General features: G+C 35.6%; 1 protein-coding gene and 1 long non-coding RNA gene across 3 annotated transcripts; both read left to right on the top strand.

Annotated features, from left to right (window-relative positions):
- The first annotated feature begins 5835 nt into the window (after positions 1 to 5835).
- LOC113339375 lies at positions 5836 to 7513 on the top strand. 2 transcript variants are annotated; one of them, XR_003355056.1, is made up of 4 exons: positions 5836 to 6254; positions 6364 to 6625; positions 6737 to 6830; positions 6966 to 7513. It is a non-coding gene; the product is annotated as an uncharacterized LOC113339375 (long non-coding RNA). The 2 variants fall into 2 exon arrangements; XR_003355055.1 differs by having other exon boundaries at positions 6364 to 6830.
- A 5856-nt stretch (positions 7514 to 13369) lies between these two features.
- Positions 13370 to 13993, top strand: LOC113340156 (mitochondrial outer membrane protein porin of 34 kDa-like). The gene is made up of 2 exons (XM_026585358.1): positions 13370 to 13624; positions 13715 to 13993. The coding sequence occupies exons 1-2, from the start codon at positions 13370 to 13372 to the stop codon at positions 13991 to 13993; spliced, it is 534 nt and encodes a 177-aa protein (XP_026441143.1).
- Positions 13994 to 17052: the final 3059 nt, after the last annotated feature.

Genomic DNA, 17052 nt, shown 5'->3' with positions numbered 1-17052 from the left:
TCCTATATTTATATTCATGCAATTTTTTCGTTCAATTTGATTCTAAACTATTGCAACAAGTAGATTCTCAAAATAACAAGTGTAAATCCGAAGCATAGAACATCAAAAACCTAGGTCCAAGCATGCTCTATCAAAAGAAATAACAATTGCTTAACAAGAATCATTCGAACAATTTTCACTCAAGGCAAAATAATCATAAAAATAATTGCGATAAATAAATAAATAAGAATATACCACTTTTTGTTGGAAAAATAGCTTTCTCTATCACCTCAGAAATGGGGTTTAGCTTCTCATATTAATCACTTGCTCAAAATACATGTTTGTTGCTCAAAAGTTGATTAAAAAGAAGAGAAGGTATAAAACAACGTGTTTGTAACAGATATAATTGTTACGAACCACTGTTTCGAAGTTCACTAACACAAAACTGTTGCGAACTCTGAATAATTTTTACAGAAATTGTGACAAACTGACTGAATTCGAAAGAAAAGGCCACGGATTCTGCGACTGTCTCTTACTGCTGTTCTGAGTTCTTTTTCTTCCTCTCGCCCGTATCTCTGCAACTTGGTTTTTTTGTGCTATGTTATGTTCTAAACTTCCCCAAAGTGTGCGTAAGTCTTCTATGAGCTATCCCAACTCCTTTTATAGCCCACAGGTCGATTCCACTTCAAGAAATTTTCTGCTCTTCTTATCTTCCCTCCACCTCAAGTCTCGGGATTTCTTTCCCTGCCAAGCTTCTCTATGTCTTCTGTTTTGTTGAAACTTCTTCTAAAGATAGCAGTAAATCTTGCAGAGTGCATATCCTTCCAATCTCACTACGTACCTTCCACAAATACAACCAAAAATTCCTGTAATGTTAATCCTCCCCTGTTTTGACTAAAGTCTGTGTAAATTTATTTTTATCGAGCCTCAAACACATACGAACCCTGTTTTGAAATATCCAGCCCAAACCAATCGAAATCCATGAGAAAGTCCGAGTAAAACTCTCTCTGTTTCCGTAAAATAGAAACCCATGATATTTGCCTCCCTGTTTCGACTAACACCGAGTTAACAGCCCAAGTTTCTTGATTTAAACAAACATACCATGCCTGTTTACTCCATTCAAGTACGTACCAACGAATTTCTCCGATTGAATCTCTTCGGAAGTTGCCCAGAGATTGAACCCTAAAATCTCCCGTAACTGGTTTTGTTTCCCGCCAATTCTTGTTTTTTCAAATGAAGAAGATGGTCGCCCCTATCCATAGTAGGGGTGCGATTAGCAGCTTCCTGGAAATGGGGTGCCCCTTACTAATTAGGTTACCCCTTATCCAAAGTGAGGGTCCGAATAGCAAATGTCCTCCCATGAACGCAAAAAAACACTTTTCGAGTCAATTTCGCCGCAAAATCTTATTTTTCCAAAAACACCTACAAAGACATAAAAAGCCAAAATAAATACAAAATTGAGCACTAACAATATAAATAGTTGATAACAAAATTGACACATAAATGCGTCTATCACCTACTTCCCCTGCTTCAAACTTACTTCAAGGGGTGATGGAACTCATTGGAAGAAAAGATCTTCTAAAAGATGATACAGCAGGAGCCATGATGGCTATCTCCGGGTATGAAGATTCTATATCTAAGTATAGATGGCTTGAAGACCTTGGAGAATTCAAAAGAAATTTGGAATACTCTAAAAGGGATCTAATTGAATCCAAAATTCTTCTGAAAGAATTTTGTAGCATTGGCTGCAAAGTTAAAATAAGACTGAACTGTTATCTGAAACTGGGACACTTTTTGTAAAAGTATTATGAATAAAACTATCTTTTTTTATTTTGAATAAAATTATTGGTTTATAATTTTTATTGTGATAGTTTTGGTTTACATAGCCTGTGCTTAATTGCTTTCTAATAGTGCTATGTATGATTATGAGATGTTTGATTTTGGTTTTATTACCTTGATATTCAATCTCATATTGTGATGACCCTTGTGGTTTGCGTGACTTTTTGATTTAGCGGGATTAAGTTCTAGCCCTTGTTGGTAGGCTTTATCAAAGGATCATGAGGGGTTCTGGGAAACAATATGCGAAAAAGTCACAATATGTTGGATTTCAGTTTAGCATAAAAGCATATGTGTTTCAAGGTTCTAAAACTTTTGCTTGCAATAGTTAAAACCGGTTTTCAAATTTTCTCTGGTAAAGGTTGGTTGTTGTTATTCTTTTGTTTTTCATAAGGATGACAACATGATGATACTTCGTATCAGTTCTCCCGGAATGAAGATGCAAATACTTTGGAGTTGAGGATGCGAAACTGGAGGTAACAATATTGTTAGTTAATTGTTTTCCTGTTTAAGAAAAGCCAGGATTTTATTTTATATCCCTATTGCTTTTGCTTAACAAAATGTTTCGGTTCAATTGATGTTTTATTCCATAATGTTGTGTGGATGTGTGTTTCAATTGGTTCCGATTAAGAAAAACATTTGTGATATTTTTGATTTCAATTGTTTAGGCTTAAAAAAGGTGCGGTACAACTGATGTGTGTGATTCAATTGTTTTCCGGTTAAGAAAAACCATTGGTGTCTTTGATATCATAGTTTAGGCTTACAAAATGACGGTGCAATTGCATTGCTTTATTGTCTATGTTGATTCAATTGCTTCCGGTTAAGATAAACATTTATGCAAGTTAATTCTTGGTTGAGGAAACGTATTTAAAAAAATGCCTATGATTTCCCCTTCATTAATTTAATACCCATCAATTGACCTTTTCCGTCCCGTTTTTTAACGGCCGTTAGATGACATGTGGCACTAAATCGATAATATCAAAAGACATTTTTTCCATTGAATGGTTTGAATGGGTAGTGGAACAGTGAGTCAATCACTGTCAACTCAACTCTTGATTCGATAACGAATTTGAATCAACTCAGCACTTCTACCGTTCTGAAATTATATCTGTGCGGATAAAAGAAAAATATCGTCTTCTTCTTCATCAGCTAAACGCCTGAACCCAATAAATCCCCAAATTTTATGAACCCTAAAATCAAATTTCACCGACTAAGCCACAATTGTTGCTATTAAGCTTTCAAAATCAGTAATACATATTTCTACATCTATTATAAACCATTCAAAAACTTAGTTACATGATTTTACAACAAAAACCCCCAAATCCAATGAACCGTAAAAATCAAATTTCATCAATTGGATCAAAATCTTTACAATTGACATTCAAAATATGATATACAAGTTACTACATACATAAGAGTCGTTCAAAAATTTCATGTAATTGTGTAAATCGAAACAATCTTGTTACATCAATTCCATTCAATCACAGACCCTTAAAATTCATATCCATTTGCACCCATATCATTAATTTAATCATTTATTCATATTAATTCTTCCTCTATCACTTGAACCCATGACAACAACGTCATCTTCATGATTGTTCTAGACAAGAAAATCTCCACTGATTCGCTCCCGCTACTGCCAATTTATATGGGATCCCAAAGTTAAAAATTTCATGTACACACACATACAAAAGCTATTCCTATTATGAACTCTATATTAATTAAATGGAAGAAGAATTTAAGTGACAGATGAAAGATGCAGAGAATGGAAGAGAGGACGAGGCGGAAAGAAGTAAAGCTCAAGCTCTAAAAATTTTCTTAAAAAGATATGATGAATTTTCCTTAACACGTGTACGATTTCTTAAACATTAATCTTCAGCCGTCAATTAATCCAATCCATGGATGTTAACAGATGGTTGGAATCCTAGCCGTCGATTGAGTCAATAATGGACGGTGTGAGATTTACTTCACCATTACAAAGCCAATGGGTATATTTGTAATTATGCCCACCATTTACTCATCCCGTATGATGAGAAATTGAAAAAATAAACGAGATTTGACCAAAATGGTGGGTCCGGACGGAAAAGGTAACGGGATAGTCATTAAATTTATTATGAAAAAAATGTGGGCATTTTCTTAAATGCATTTCCCCACATGGACACTTTATTAAAAATCCCTTCTTGGTTTGTATGGATTGTTTAAGGCTTAACGAAAAATTGGTTTTTGGTATCATTTGTTTAGTCCAAATAATTTCCGGGTAAGAGAAATTAAGATCTTAGGATCCAAGTTAGACTTATCGAAAATGGGAGGATCCGGCTATTCAAATCTAACCGAATGCCCTAACGAGAATTACTAGTTAACTAACCTAGTATTTGTCTTGTTAAAAGGGGAGGTCTATGTTTTTCTTTGTGAGAACTAGAACCTGATAAGTAAAATAAAGTTAAGCTCTTATCTTTATTTTGATCTTGTCGAACAAGCAGTTGTATTTGTACAATCGGTTTAGCAAAGAACTATTTGATTAGTCGATTTTTGCTTTGCTAAACTATCCATTATTGCTTTATGCAATTGAGTTCTAGATAACATATTAAAATCAAAATTACTTGTAGTTTCGGTTTTAGTATTGTGTATCTAAAGATGGTGTGTAAAACCCTTGTGCTTAGCTCTTATAGGTTTACATCTACTCTTTGTGAGATTTGTAAGATCCTTTCGGTTTGTCCTTTGTTTTTTTCGTTTCTTTGTCATTTTTGTGATAAAAAGGAGGAGAAATATATGTAGCAAACAAGTGGTATTTGGCTTATTATGAGTTGGTATCACTAAGGGAAATGACATTTGTGCTAAAACGTTTATTCTAACGAATAGAGTGAAAGCATAGACTAAGGGGGAGTCGCATACCATGTGATATGTAATAATGAGGTACTACATTGGAATAACAAAGTTGTGCGGATTGAAAATCTACCTAGCTTTCCTTTAGGGGGAGTATTATCTTTGTTATTATGGTGTCACCAGCGATATTTGAAGATTGAATTTAATGCAGGTTATGTGCTGTTGAACTTGGAATCAAGCGTATGTGTATTAATCTTACCCGATGTTGACATTAATCAATTTCATTTGATATCTATTAATCTTATATTTATCATCAATTTTATCGAATGTCCATTGACATTAATCAATTTCATTTGATATCTATTAATCTTACCCGATGTTGCTCGACTTAGCTCAGTTTCTCCATGATTCCATCGGCTTCTCCAATTATCTATCAATTTAACCAAATATCCGTCGACCTTAATTAGTCAATTTTACTCGTTACCTATCAAACTTATCTGATATATCTCGACTTCGCTCAATTTCTCCTGGATTCCATGTGTTTATATACATGGTTATATATCAAGTCAAACCGAATTTTCATCACTTCATTTAATTTCACTTGTTAGCCGTTATCTTGCCCCATATTGGTTGGCCTTAAACTCACTTGGTTTATCCTAAATTCCATTGGTTTCTCAGGTTATCAGCGATTTAACCCAATGTAGAGTGACATTGATCAATTTCATTCGTTATTTATTAATCTTACATTATAGCTCGACTCAGCTCAATTTATCCGAGATTCAATTTTTTTCTCCCATTAGCTGAATATATTTATCCAATACCCAATATGGCTTGATCCGTATAATTTAGTTTGGCCAATGGAAAACCAAAGACTCTAAGCAAATCTGTATGATATTAACATATAGAAATCCTGACCGTTGGATCAATACGATACCCCCAGTTGATCACCTGAGTCTCGCCACCAAATCCAATCCGTATGGTATATTATGTGGCCAATAGAAAACTAGAGAACTTCCTCCTACGAATAGATTTGCAAAACACAAAAAAGCACACGGATCAATTCCTTATCCAACGGTGATGAAGAAATGCCGCCAAAACATCTTTTGTGAAACATTCAGGGGGAATTTTGGGCGCCCTAGTTTGAATCTACCGCCCAAAATAATTTTGGTTGACATCTAAAATCGCATCAAAGCTTTATAAAATTGAAACCTCAATTCAAAACCCTCGGTCTCTCTCCACTTTCGTTTTAAAACCTAACTTTTCAGAACTTAACTTGTTCAATTTCACATCTTCGATATGTCTAAAAATTTCTCTTTCTTCCCTAGCCCCATTCTTCGAATTAAAGAACAATTGATGATTTAATGCAAAGTGGGTTTTCAATTTCTTGTAGTTAGGGTTGATACTTTTGAACTGAATGTTGGTCTAATAGGGTGCTATTTGAAGTGGGTTTTGTAAATAGAGGTAAAAGTTTGTTCTTGTGAAGGGGCTGTTTGTGTTGTGCCAAAATTTGGATTACTGAAAAAAAGATGTAGAATATCCATCTGAGGAAGAAGAAACAAAACATTGAGAAAGTTTTACGGAGAAGGTACCGGAGAATTCGCCTTTCTCTACTAACAGTTAAGTTTCTGAGTTTCCATTATCCCTATCTACATATGCTTGTAAGTTGTTTGATAAAAGTACTGTGTGAATTTTCTCTCAGATTTGGTTGGTTGATTTTTGTTTCAGATGGAGATTGGATTTCTAATGATGTTGTTTGAAAGGAATTAGACGATGAGCTGGAGAATTTTAGTATTTTTGGCAGATAACTTGGATAACATGAATACGTTGATAATGAGAATTTACACAAACACTTTTTGCTGGTGTGATCACTAAGGTGCCTACTTTTGGTGGTACTTATGCAGTTCCTTATGAGTATTTGTTGGTGTAATCTTATACAGTTGAAGTAGAAATTGCTACTGCAAGGAAGGAGGTGGGAGAGTTCTAGTGGGTGAGTTCAATACATTTTCTATCTTGTTTGATTTTGGTATTCGGGGTGTGGCATCTGATGATTTATGATTATCAGCTAAATGCAAAGAATTTTTCTTGGCATGGTTCGCAGAGACAAATCTTGTGTCTGCAAAGAAATTGTTATAAACGGCAGAGATGTAAGCTACCTTGAGAGACATACAAGATGGACTATTACTGCTAAATTTGTGAGTTGATATTCAGAGTTATTTGATTTGGTAAAAATTGTATTGTTTACATGCTTAAACAAAATTTGCATGAGTAGGAAGGGTCAATCTTAAGTAATGATAGACTTGGCTTTGTTAACATCTGAAGTATCACAGGTTATGAATGTGAATAAAAGGCAGAACTTCGAACGACAAACGATTCTAAAGATACAACCTCGAGCCTATTATATGATATGCCGCATTGTGAAGTTAATACAGATTTTTGTCCTAGTGAAGCATCAGAGGAAGTGTACTCAACTCATTCAGTGGAGAATATACAATGTGAACCGTAACAGGATGACGATGATGCCCTTGTTAATTTGGTCCTAGAACTGATGTTCCTAAGAATCCCAACGAAACCCTTAAGTTACGATATTGATTATGCCAGAACGCAGTTAAAGGAAAAATGACAATCAGCGATACTGATCTTGGAAATGTTTATACTTCTACTGACAATGAGTTTGAAGAAGGCTTTGAAGAATCTGACAACGAGATAGACTTATTGGTTTTGGTTGCGATGATTAATTTGAATAATCTAACAACAAAACAACATTGTTTAGGGGAGAATTTGCATTGTTATTGGACAGATTTACGTTTGCATAGTAAATTTTTGTTTGATTGTTGTTATTCTCCGTTCGGAGAGTTTCTTTAGGAAACTCATACATTTTGTTTGATCTCATTAAAAGGATTCACGTTTGCCTTTATAAACACTAATATCGATCAAATTTTAGATGAATGGTGATTTTAATGTTTTATATCTATTGCTCTAGGCTTGAAAAAGACATTATTCACCGAGACCGAGGTGTTATGAATGGAACAATTGACTTGATGGTCGTGTTTCTTTCTTATAAATTTGTGATTGCTGAGACAGGTTTGACCAACCAAAATGTATTTGAATCGCTGGTCTATAGTAACTTGAACTAAATAGCTACTAACCACCTACCGGAGTCCCTATACATTACTTCGAAAAGAGCTGGAGCAATCAAAATTACGGGCAGTTGGAAACTTGGTTGCTTGACTGTTAAAGTGACCAAAATTCTGTGATTTTGGTCGCTGAAACCAGTTTTCTTGTGGTGAATACAAAGAAAATTATATTTATGGCTTATACAAGTATACGATAGCATCAGATATGTAAGATCCCATAGGCGCACAGACTTATCAGCGGGTTTACTAGTCCGTTGTCTAACATAAGTACTGAATGCAGCTGAAATAACCTCGCCTTCATATGTTATACTAAAAATTGCTGGTGGTTTGTAGATACTCTTCAGCACCTTTCCACAGAAAATTTCTTTTTCTCACGGCATTGTTTCAGAAATAAAGCTTCTTCTTCGGCATTGTAGTCGACAGAGCCGGTCCTGAGTCTAGAAGGGCCCTGTGCTAAAAAATTTCGCAGGGCCTTTTATAAGGTTAACGCAAATGATAACTCTTAATGTCCACCTACATGCACAAAAATACCCAAAGCAAACTCAAAATATATAATCATGGGCAGGTGCATGCGGCAATAATATGATAAAGATTCAAAAAGTACTGATGGTCTGGAGCTGAAAAGTATAACAAGAACAAGTAGTCAGCCTAGTGGATTAAGGAACTTAATTATCTCACCCATGTCACTCGTTCGAGTCTTAACTAGGGGTGAGCATGGGCCGGTATGGACCGGTTTTCGCCTCGTCCGCATCCAATCCATTGCACTAGGGTTTTCAAATTTGGCATCCGCATCCAATCCAGATCCAACGGATTTTCATCTAATGGATGCACAGATGGATGGATTGGGTACGGATAATCCAATGGATTTGTTTTAATTAAAATTTATGGTAAAGAAAATAAAACTAACACAAATGACTCCTTATAAAACCCGCATATCCTATATATGCATACAAATATAAAAATGTCATGTACAACACCCCAAGCAAACATCTTAAAAATTCCTAAATGATTCATAGTATTTTCTAGAACTATATAAAGGTCCTTAATTTAACGGATATGGATGTCCAACGGATTTTCATGGTTGCATCCGGGCCCAATCTGTTATTCGTTGGATTTCAAAAATTTCATCCGCATCCAACCCATTAACGAACGGTCCGGACATCCATCCACAAAAGAACGGTTGGTCCCGGTTAAATCCGCGGATTACGGGCTAAATGCTCACCCTAGTCTTAACAGAGGCAAAGATTTTTTTTCTTTTTTTGATACGTTGGCTTACTGGGCTTGGAGGGGAAAGTGAGTATACATCATAGATCCATAGGGAAAAAGGCCTCAGGCAGAGCTGGGCCCTGTGCGGTCGCACACCCTGCACACCCTCAGGCCCGGCTCTGGTAGTCGATGTCGCTTTCACTCGAATTAGCTCAAAAAAAATTCATTGTTGGTGAATAACAATTAAAATTGATCAAACAAATAAATAATAAAAGAGGCACTTATCTGATTTTCGTGTCTTCTCGTTAACCAACTGTTGATGTCTTGAACATCCTGTTAAACAACACAGAAAGAAGAAACTCGAATGGTAGATTGAGGCGCATGTTCAACATACTGTCCTTAAGACAAGAATGCCCGGCTACACTCTGAAAAGATGATGCTATAGCCCTACGGGTACATCTACCTCCAAGATACAACAATCTTAACAAAGTTTGAATAGCACACTCAAATTTGTCCTACTAGAACTTGGCAGCGGAAAAACTCATGAAATCGTTAGCACTTAAACCCTCGAATCAAACATCGAAAAAACGAAGAAGAAGTACTCAGTTCCCGGGGATATAAGAGAGGTTTTTCTATATATATCGGCAATAAAAAGAGGTTCTTCTTATATAGAACCCTAACCCAAATCCAAAAAATATACGGTAAAATTATCCCGTAAAAAACTAAGAGATAAATTTGGAAGGTGTTTTTTATTTTTGGAAAAACCTTTTTATTAGTAATTTTTATTCACATAAAACTGTATTTTTTCCAACAATCCCCCACATGAATAAAAATACGATAAAACACGGAAAACAAGAAATATCATGAATAGGCATAGGTGTCCATAAGGTCTTGAACCTTTGCTTAGTGAGAGGTTACCTGAACTACTTATTAGCCAGTGTCCATTAGGTCTTGAACTGTCTAACATTTGGTGTAACTCGCGATAACAACCACACATGATATCTCCAAGGTTGCTGCCAAGCTCCGCCGTTGTGTCCATTTTGGCCCTGGACGTCTTGTTTCTCAGAATGCTCTAGAGAATCAGCTCATATTCTCATAGAAAGCGACCCACTTCCTCATTCAGATAGGTGAGTTCCATTAAGAGTGTTCACTGCTACACCCCATTTCAATCTTAAATTGAAACTATGGAACTCATTAAGACTTATTAAAGTCACCCTTCACATGCAGTCACACTATCACATCTACACCATAGGGAAGGGACAGAGAGAATATAATTCTCTGATAGTGTTTACCTTTACCTACCATAAATTAGTTGTCTCATTCGAAACCTTGATCTTGGGATCTCCAGTCAGCAAGGTTGAGTATCCTTCATGGCAAGTTTATTTTATATGAGCTTAAGTCCCATTCACTAGTGGAAAATGGGTATTAAACAACACACATCTGAGACCCTCAGTGACCGTAGTTGGGCTGCTGACCAAATATAACGGTCTCTGATATGATAAAAACACGCAAAAAATCCGAGAACCTATATAGCTGTCTCTGAATAACTAAAATATTTACCATTCTACCCTCCAATTCAGAGACCCTCAAATTGCGATGTAGATCTGGTAGTTTTGTGTCAGTATTTTTGGGCCCACACTGTGTATGGCCACGATTGAGCAATCTGAGATTCTAAAGTGAGCGGGCGGGATGAAGCAAAGACCTTATCTCTTCACCCACCTCCTATCTTTCCATCTCTCCACCTTTGTATCTCTCTCCCTTGTTTCTTCTTTCTTACCTTCTCCTCCCAGCCACCACCGGTCACCTTCACTTCCATGAACACCACCAACACCGATCTTCAATACACCAATTTTTTTTTTTTACCACCATCATCCCTCCAGCGCACCACCAACAACACCGATCTTCTTTTAGTCGTTTTCTAGTTTTGTTTATCAAACTTCAGGAACAATCATTCGTATCTAAATCCCCTAAATCAAAACTCTAATTTCATTTGATAAGCTATCTTATTTGCAAAGGAAACCAGTAGATCTGAAATTCTTCTCAGATTTGGAGTGAAACTAAGGAGTTGATTTGGGGGTTTTATTAAGGTTTCACTAAATTCTGTTTGTAGAAATTTTCATTGATTTTTCTTTGGATTTGGTATAAAATTCTCTGGGTCGTGACTGATTTTCTGCAAACCAAGGCATTTAATTAGTATTTGATATTCATCAAACTGTATCAGGTGATGTAATTAGGCTTTCGAAAGGGTTTGATTTTGTGGATTAGGATTTTGTTGTTTAGTTAATGATGGATTTGTTTTTGATTTGCAGAGGGATTGTATTTACTTGTACCTGTGGATATTATACTAAATATGACTTGTTTCTTGTATGTGATTTCCTACAGTTCTCGATGCTAAACTCCCCTTTCCACCTTTGAAGCTGATTTCAATCACAATGTCCTAAATCGTGATGCCGTGTTGGTGCATTTAATTTGTTTTTTTTTTAATCTCTTTGTTGTTCTTATTTTTGAAGATCCAGTTGAACTAAATTCTTATATGTTTACTTTTTTAGCAACAACTTTAATCGGATTCCACTTCATTGTGACTGCATTTGTGGGTATGGTATGGTTTTTAAATCAAGTGCCTTATCAACATCCAAGCATGTGCCTTTATGGGAGATTCTTTGGTTCTCAATTGTTGCTAATATGTCAATCACAGGAATGAGTTTGAGGCTTGTGCTAAACTCTGTTCGATTTTATCAGGTCTGAATTACATAGTAAAAATATTTCTTTCGTTTAAGAATTTGTTTCCATATGCTGTTGGATGAATTTTCTGGTGACTATTGATGCTTTATGGAGTACTTGTTGATGCAGATGAGAGGAGACTGTCCATTGAAACCATTTTGGATGAGACATTGAAATAATTTTAAGTGTTACTGGATGGTTAGTATGTCCACCACTTAGTTTGCTTTTATCAGACTTGGTTTTTGGATATATAAATGTTCTTGTGAAGATTGAATGCAGCCATCCAAATTTAGTTTTCCATCATAAACTGATGAATGAATTGAATTTTGAGATAGCCCATTACATGCTTGTTAAAATCACCCAATGAGTTCCGTCTTTCAACTATTGATTTTAGTTTTGAATTGATGTACAGATTTCACCCGGTTTCATGTTTTTACCATTTGTTTTCATATATTGTTTGTAAAAAGGACTCACTGAGTTCCATGACTTCCCTCCCCTAGCTGGGGTAGTTAGTTGATTCCATGTCATTTTGCTTTGCTTTTGCTGCTGGAATCTTGTACAGAACCTCTACGTGGGTTTAAGCCAAACTTGGTGGTGTTAGTAAGATGGTCTGGGATTTTTCTGTGCTGTTAGAGCTGTCCCGAGTTTTTTTTTTTTTTTTTGGTTACTTTGTCAAGTTTAAATTTCGTGTGTTTAGTTAAATTTTCCTAAATCAGTACCTGCACACCAAAAACAAAAATGGTGGTGCAATTGGAATTGATTTCTTGTTATTCACCATCTCAAATAGATTTTTCCAATTTTATTTAAGACAATGCATTGTCTATTCGTTTGTATAGTCAGTGTTCCCTAAAAATATCCACCATGCCACCAAAATAGCAATGCCGAGTCCAGCCATCACATCCAATTTGTATCAGCTAATTCGCAACCCGAAAAAGAGAACATCTATAACTAATTTGATGCTAAAAAATTGTAGTTCACTGATGTCTTGTCTCCTCTTTTGCTTGTATTTTTTTAAAATCTGGTCTTGCAACATATTTAACTAATTTTATTTATTGTTTCAAGAACGATATAAGTGTATTAGTCTTCTTTTTATGATACTGTATACTTGATATGTATATGTACCTTCAGTGTACAGCTCATGGGATTTCTAGGAATCATTCTTGTGGATACGGAATTGTGGTATAGAGTGTCGTGTACTTAATATGGTTTGAGTTTATAGTATCTTCATTTGGTTAGAACACCTGTTGCTCTGTAATTGTTGATGGGTCTATTAGAGCACCTGCGTGACTATTATCATCTGTTGAATTTGTATTCCAATACCAGAATGGTTGAGACGTTCATTGATTGAGATGTTCAATTATTTTTTATAATTTTTTATTCATTATTCGTATGATTATGAATCACTACGGATTGTTTATTTGTTTGTCTCCATGTTTCTGTTTGTAAATTTCTGAAACAATGTCTCCATGTTGATTTAAGTAAGCATCAGCTCGATGAGAAGATGAGTGTAACAGAAAGCAAGGTAGTGTACGGTTTACAGAGGATGGAGATTGACAGAGGTAGTCGGAGGGTACATGGTATCTTTCTGTTTCAGGAAGCATTGAAGATCTCCATCTAAGGGAATAAGTGTGTATTGTGTTTTGTTGTATTGTGTTTCTGATGATCGTAACATGAGGGTTATGTTAGTGATTAATCACATCTCTGAGTGTTTTGACTGGAAACAACTCGAGCTTCAGTATCAACATGAGTACAACAACATTAGTAATAGCATTGGCTTGACAGAAAACCCCATGGTCAATTTCTCTGGAGTTGTAGGAACACCCCTTCTTGCTCTTGGTACTGATCTTTCTTACGACATTGCATCCGGTAACCTCACCAAATGCAATGCTGGAGTGAGGTTCGCAAATGCTGACCTGATTGCTGCTGTCACTTTGTGAGTATTTTCTTTTGAGCTCTTTCATATGGATGACCGACTCTTTGTTTTTAGTGAGTGTTTTTCTTTTTTTGATTGCCAGGCTCCTTGTTTTCTTTTGTCGATGTGTGTGTTTTTTTTCAATGCTTCTTACTGCCACGTTGAGAGTCCCTTGACCTATACAGATGTTGGTGCCAAGCTTGCCCATAGTTTCAGTACAAATGAGAACACCTTGACCATTGGTACCCAGAAAGCTTTGGACCAATTGACTTCTGTCAAGGCTAGGATCAACAACCATGGTAAGGCAAGCGCTCTTATCCAACACGAGTGGAGGCCAAGGTCCCTCTTCACCGTCTTAATTAACCAACTGACGGTGAATTAAAGTAGCCGATAATCTTATACTAAGTTTTTATCAACCAATTTAGTCTTTGTTATAGAGAAGCTCAGATAATAATATTGGTTTCTTGTATGATTGTTTTACATTTTACACGTGTTTTACTGTCACGTTTAGGAACTGAGAATGTGATGCTTAATATCTAATTTCTAAAATGAATTCTTCAGGTATGATTATAGGTGCAGTTGGGTCAACCCTCTATTGCCAGTTGCACTGGCTCTCGTTTTCCTTACTAGGTATTCATATTTTCCCTAAAGCTAACTAGGCTCAAACTTTATTCTCAAACTTTATGTTCAAATGATGGAATTCAATTTAGACTGTTGGATTATATATTTTAGAATAAAGAAGTGCATAATTTCACTCTTGTAGTAACATGAATGTTCCCTTGTTATTTTTTCAATTTATTTGCTTCTTAATAGTCTTATATATGTCCTTTTTGTTTAAACATTAAGCCCCCCCACCCACCCGCCCCCACAGTTAGTATCATCAAGTGTCGGTCATTTTTAGGCATTGGGCATCTATTCTTTTAGCCTACTGCACTTACGTGTACAATAATTTTTGTGTACAAATGCATGATTTGGTTATTTTGGCTTGATAAGTTCTCTAATTGTTAGTACCATTACATTTTCTTTCATTTATTTCTTTAATTGATAAGACTATAAAGTAGAGGCATAAACAATGGTTTTGTTTGTATGATTAATATCCATAACGTATCAGTTAGATGCTTAAGTATAATTTTTGGTGTTTTTTTCTTGTTGTCTCTTCTCTTGGTGTTTACCTTGTGCTTGTACCATCCAATTTCTTGACTAATCAATATATCATCTGTTGTAGGCATGGTTTTAAGTCTAATTTGAAGGAAGTGATCATACCCATCACGTACTTACTGGTAAGTCATACTCATCCTATCTAATTTCTTTGGATATGCACATTTATGTCCCTTTATTTCTTCTATTTTTGAGAATCATAACTTACTTTTGCTACAGATAAACCATTATGAAGTATCTTCTCAATTGGGGAGTTGGGAGTTTTAACATTTTGTTGTTTAATCAATTTTCTATTAGTTAATCATGTTGTTTAATCTTAGAACTTACTAGCTATCTCGAACATATGTATTGCTCTGAACTAAGGATTTCAATATTTTTTTTGTGTAATTTTAAACCCAGTGGATAAAATGAATGAATGTGGAATTCTCAAATTTGAGTTTAAATTTGAATTTCAGTCTTCCATTTGATTTGACTTGATTTTGACTTGACTTGGCTTGACTTGACTTTGATGCAGTCAGATCATTTCAGATTTACCCATTCAGGCATTTCAGCAAATCTAAATCTATATTTTTTTTTATATTATAATTTAAATATGAGACCCACGGTTAAGGGTCTGTACCTCGTTACCCTTATAATCGGTCGTTATTCTGAGACCCATGGCGTTGGGTCGTACCAAACAGAGACGCTTTATCAGAGACCCCAACAGAGACGGTTAAAATTGGTCGTATAAATCGTATATATGACTTGTCTTGGCGGTCGCGGAACTTCTGTTTTCCACTAGTGATTCCCCCTCGATGTATAATCACGAACTATCTCTTTAGAAAATCCTTTCGTCAAAGGACCACTAATTTTTCTGTTGACTTCCCTAAGTCTGTGAGGTTCTCTTTTGACTTTACATGTCTACTGAGACCTCTTTTTGACTTAGCGAATCAACTAAAATTACTTCATTAAAGAGTATAGTTGTCTTACCGAATTAGCCTTCTTCGAGTATGTCTAGACTTTGTCATTGCTCATTTACTTTAGACTCACATAGTCAATTGAGTTTATGCAATGATGGCCACAGGCTTCGGTCACAGAGGAATATCTTCTAAGAAGCATCTTAGTAATCATTCGTCTTCCTCTTATGCTTGAATTAAAGCACACGAACTTTGATTTCTTCAATATACAAGTTCATGTTGTCTGTTTTAAGGATTGCCTTAGACAGACACTCCTTAAGAGGATACACACATAGGCTAAGATTTATGCATAGCCTGAAACAACAACATCTCTTAAGGTCAGTACAATATGTATTACATACACAATTTAATATGTACCTCAAGTATTGCAAGTCGTATTGCAAGTCTCTGGTCAGATCATCCTGGTAATTCTTTTGAGATACTAGTGTATTTGTATACGTCTGCTATACTGCACATTTACAACACACATTAAACGCATCGAGTTTGACAAAAACCATTTCCTTCAGAATTTCTTCTGGATCCTTTCGATCATTTAGATCATATCAACCATCTTGGTCTTTCAGTCAAATATTAAACATATCACATATTTCATAGGTGGTTATAAAGCATATATCACATAATTGAAATTAATTATGTACCTCATGCATTCCAATCTCTGGTCTTCTAAACAGAGCATCCCTGTGTTTTCCCAGGTTAAACGCGGATATGCACATCTACTGATCCTCTCATCGTTGATGGATTACAAGATCACATGTCTTATCCCCCACATTTAAATACTTCTCTAAACAAATATTTAAAACTTAGCTCTTGGTTTCAGCAATTGTCAACCGACATCAAGTACAAGAATTAAGCATGAATAGGTGATGCTCTTCCCCTGAAACGAGCTCTACTATACCTTTGCATGCTTATTCAAAAGAATTGGCAAATTAACTTTCTCATACCGACGAGTACCGTTGTACCTTCGCATGATTTTATTGATGGAGAACACACTTTGATTCGCAAAATCTAGTGTTCCAATTCCACATCCATCGCCTCATCTTTGCACCTAGTCATTCACCTGATTAACTTATATACAATCACAACCAAGGTTAGTGATAAAAATTAGTTATTCAAGAATGTGGTACAATTTCGACCTCTCTCTTTGTATTCGTTCTCATAATTTTTGATTAGACACGCCAGTCATAGTCTGCTGGCTTGTCTCTCGTGCCTTCATGTTTGCTGATTCAAAATCTGTCTGGCACTCTTCCAGGAGGACATTGCAGACTCGCTAAATCTTTGAAGCTCATCAAAATATGGTTGAATATTTTGATATTCAATTGATCTCAAT

Source organism: Papaver somniferum, unplaced genomic scaffold (assembly GCF_003573695.1).
Source record: "Papaver somniferum cultivar HN1 unplaced genomic scaffold, ASM357369v1 unplaced-scaffold_21, whole genome shotgun sequence".
In the NCBI taxonomy this organism is placed as follows: Eukaryota; Viridiplantae; Streptophyta; class Magnoliopsida; order Ranunculales; family Papaveraceae; genus Papaver; species Papaver somniferum.
The sequence above is the reverse complement of the archived record's forward strand: the minus strand, read 5'-3'. Positions and strand labels throughout refer to the sequence as shown.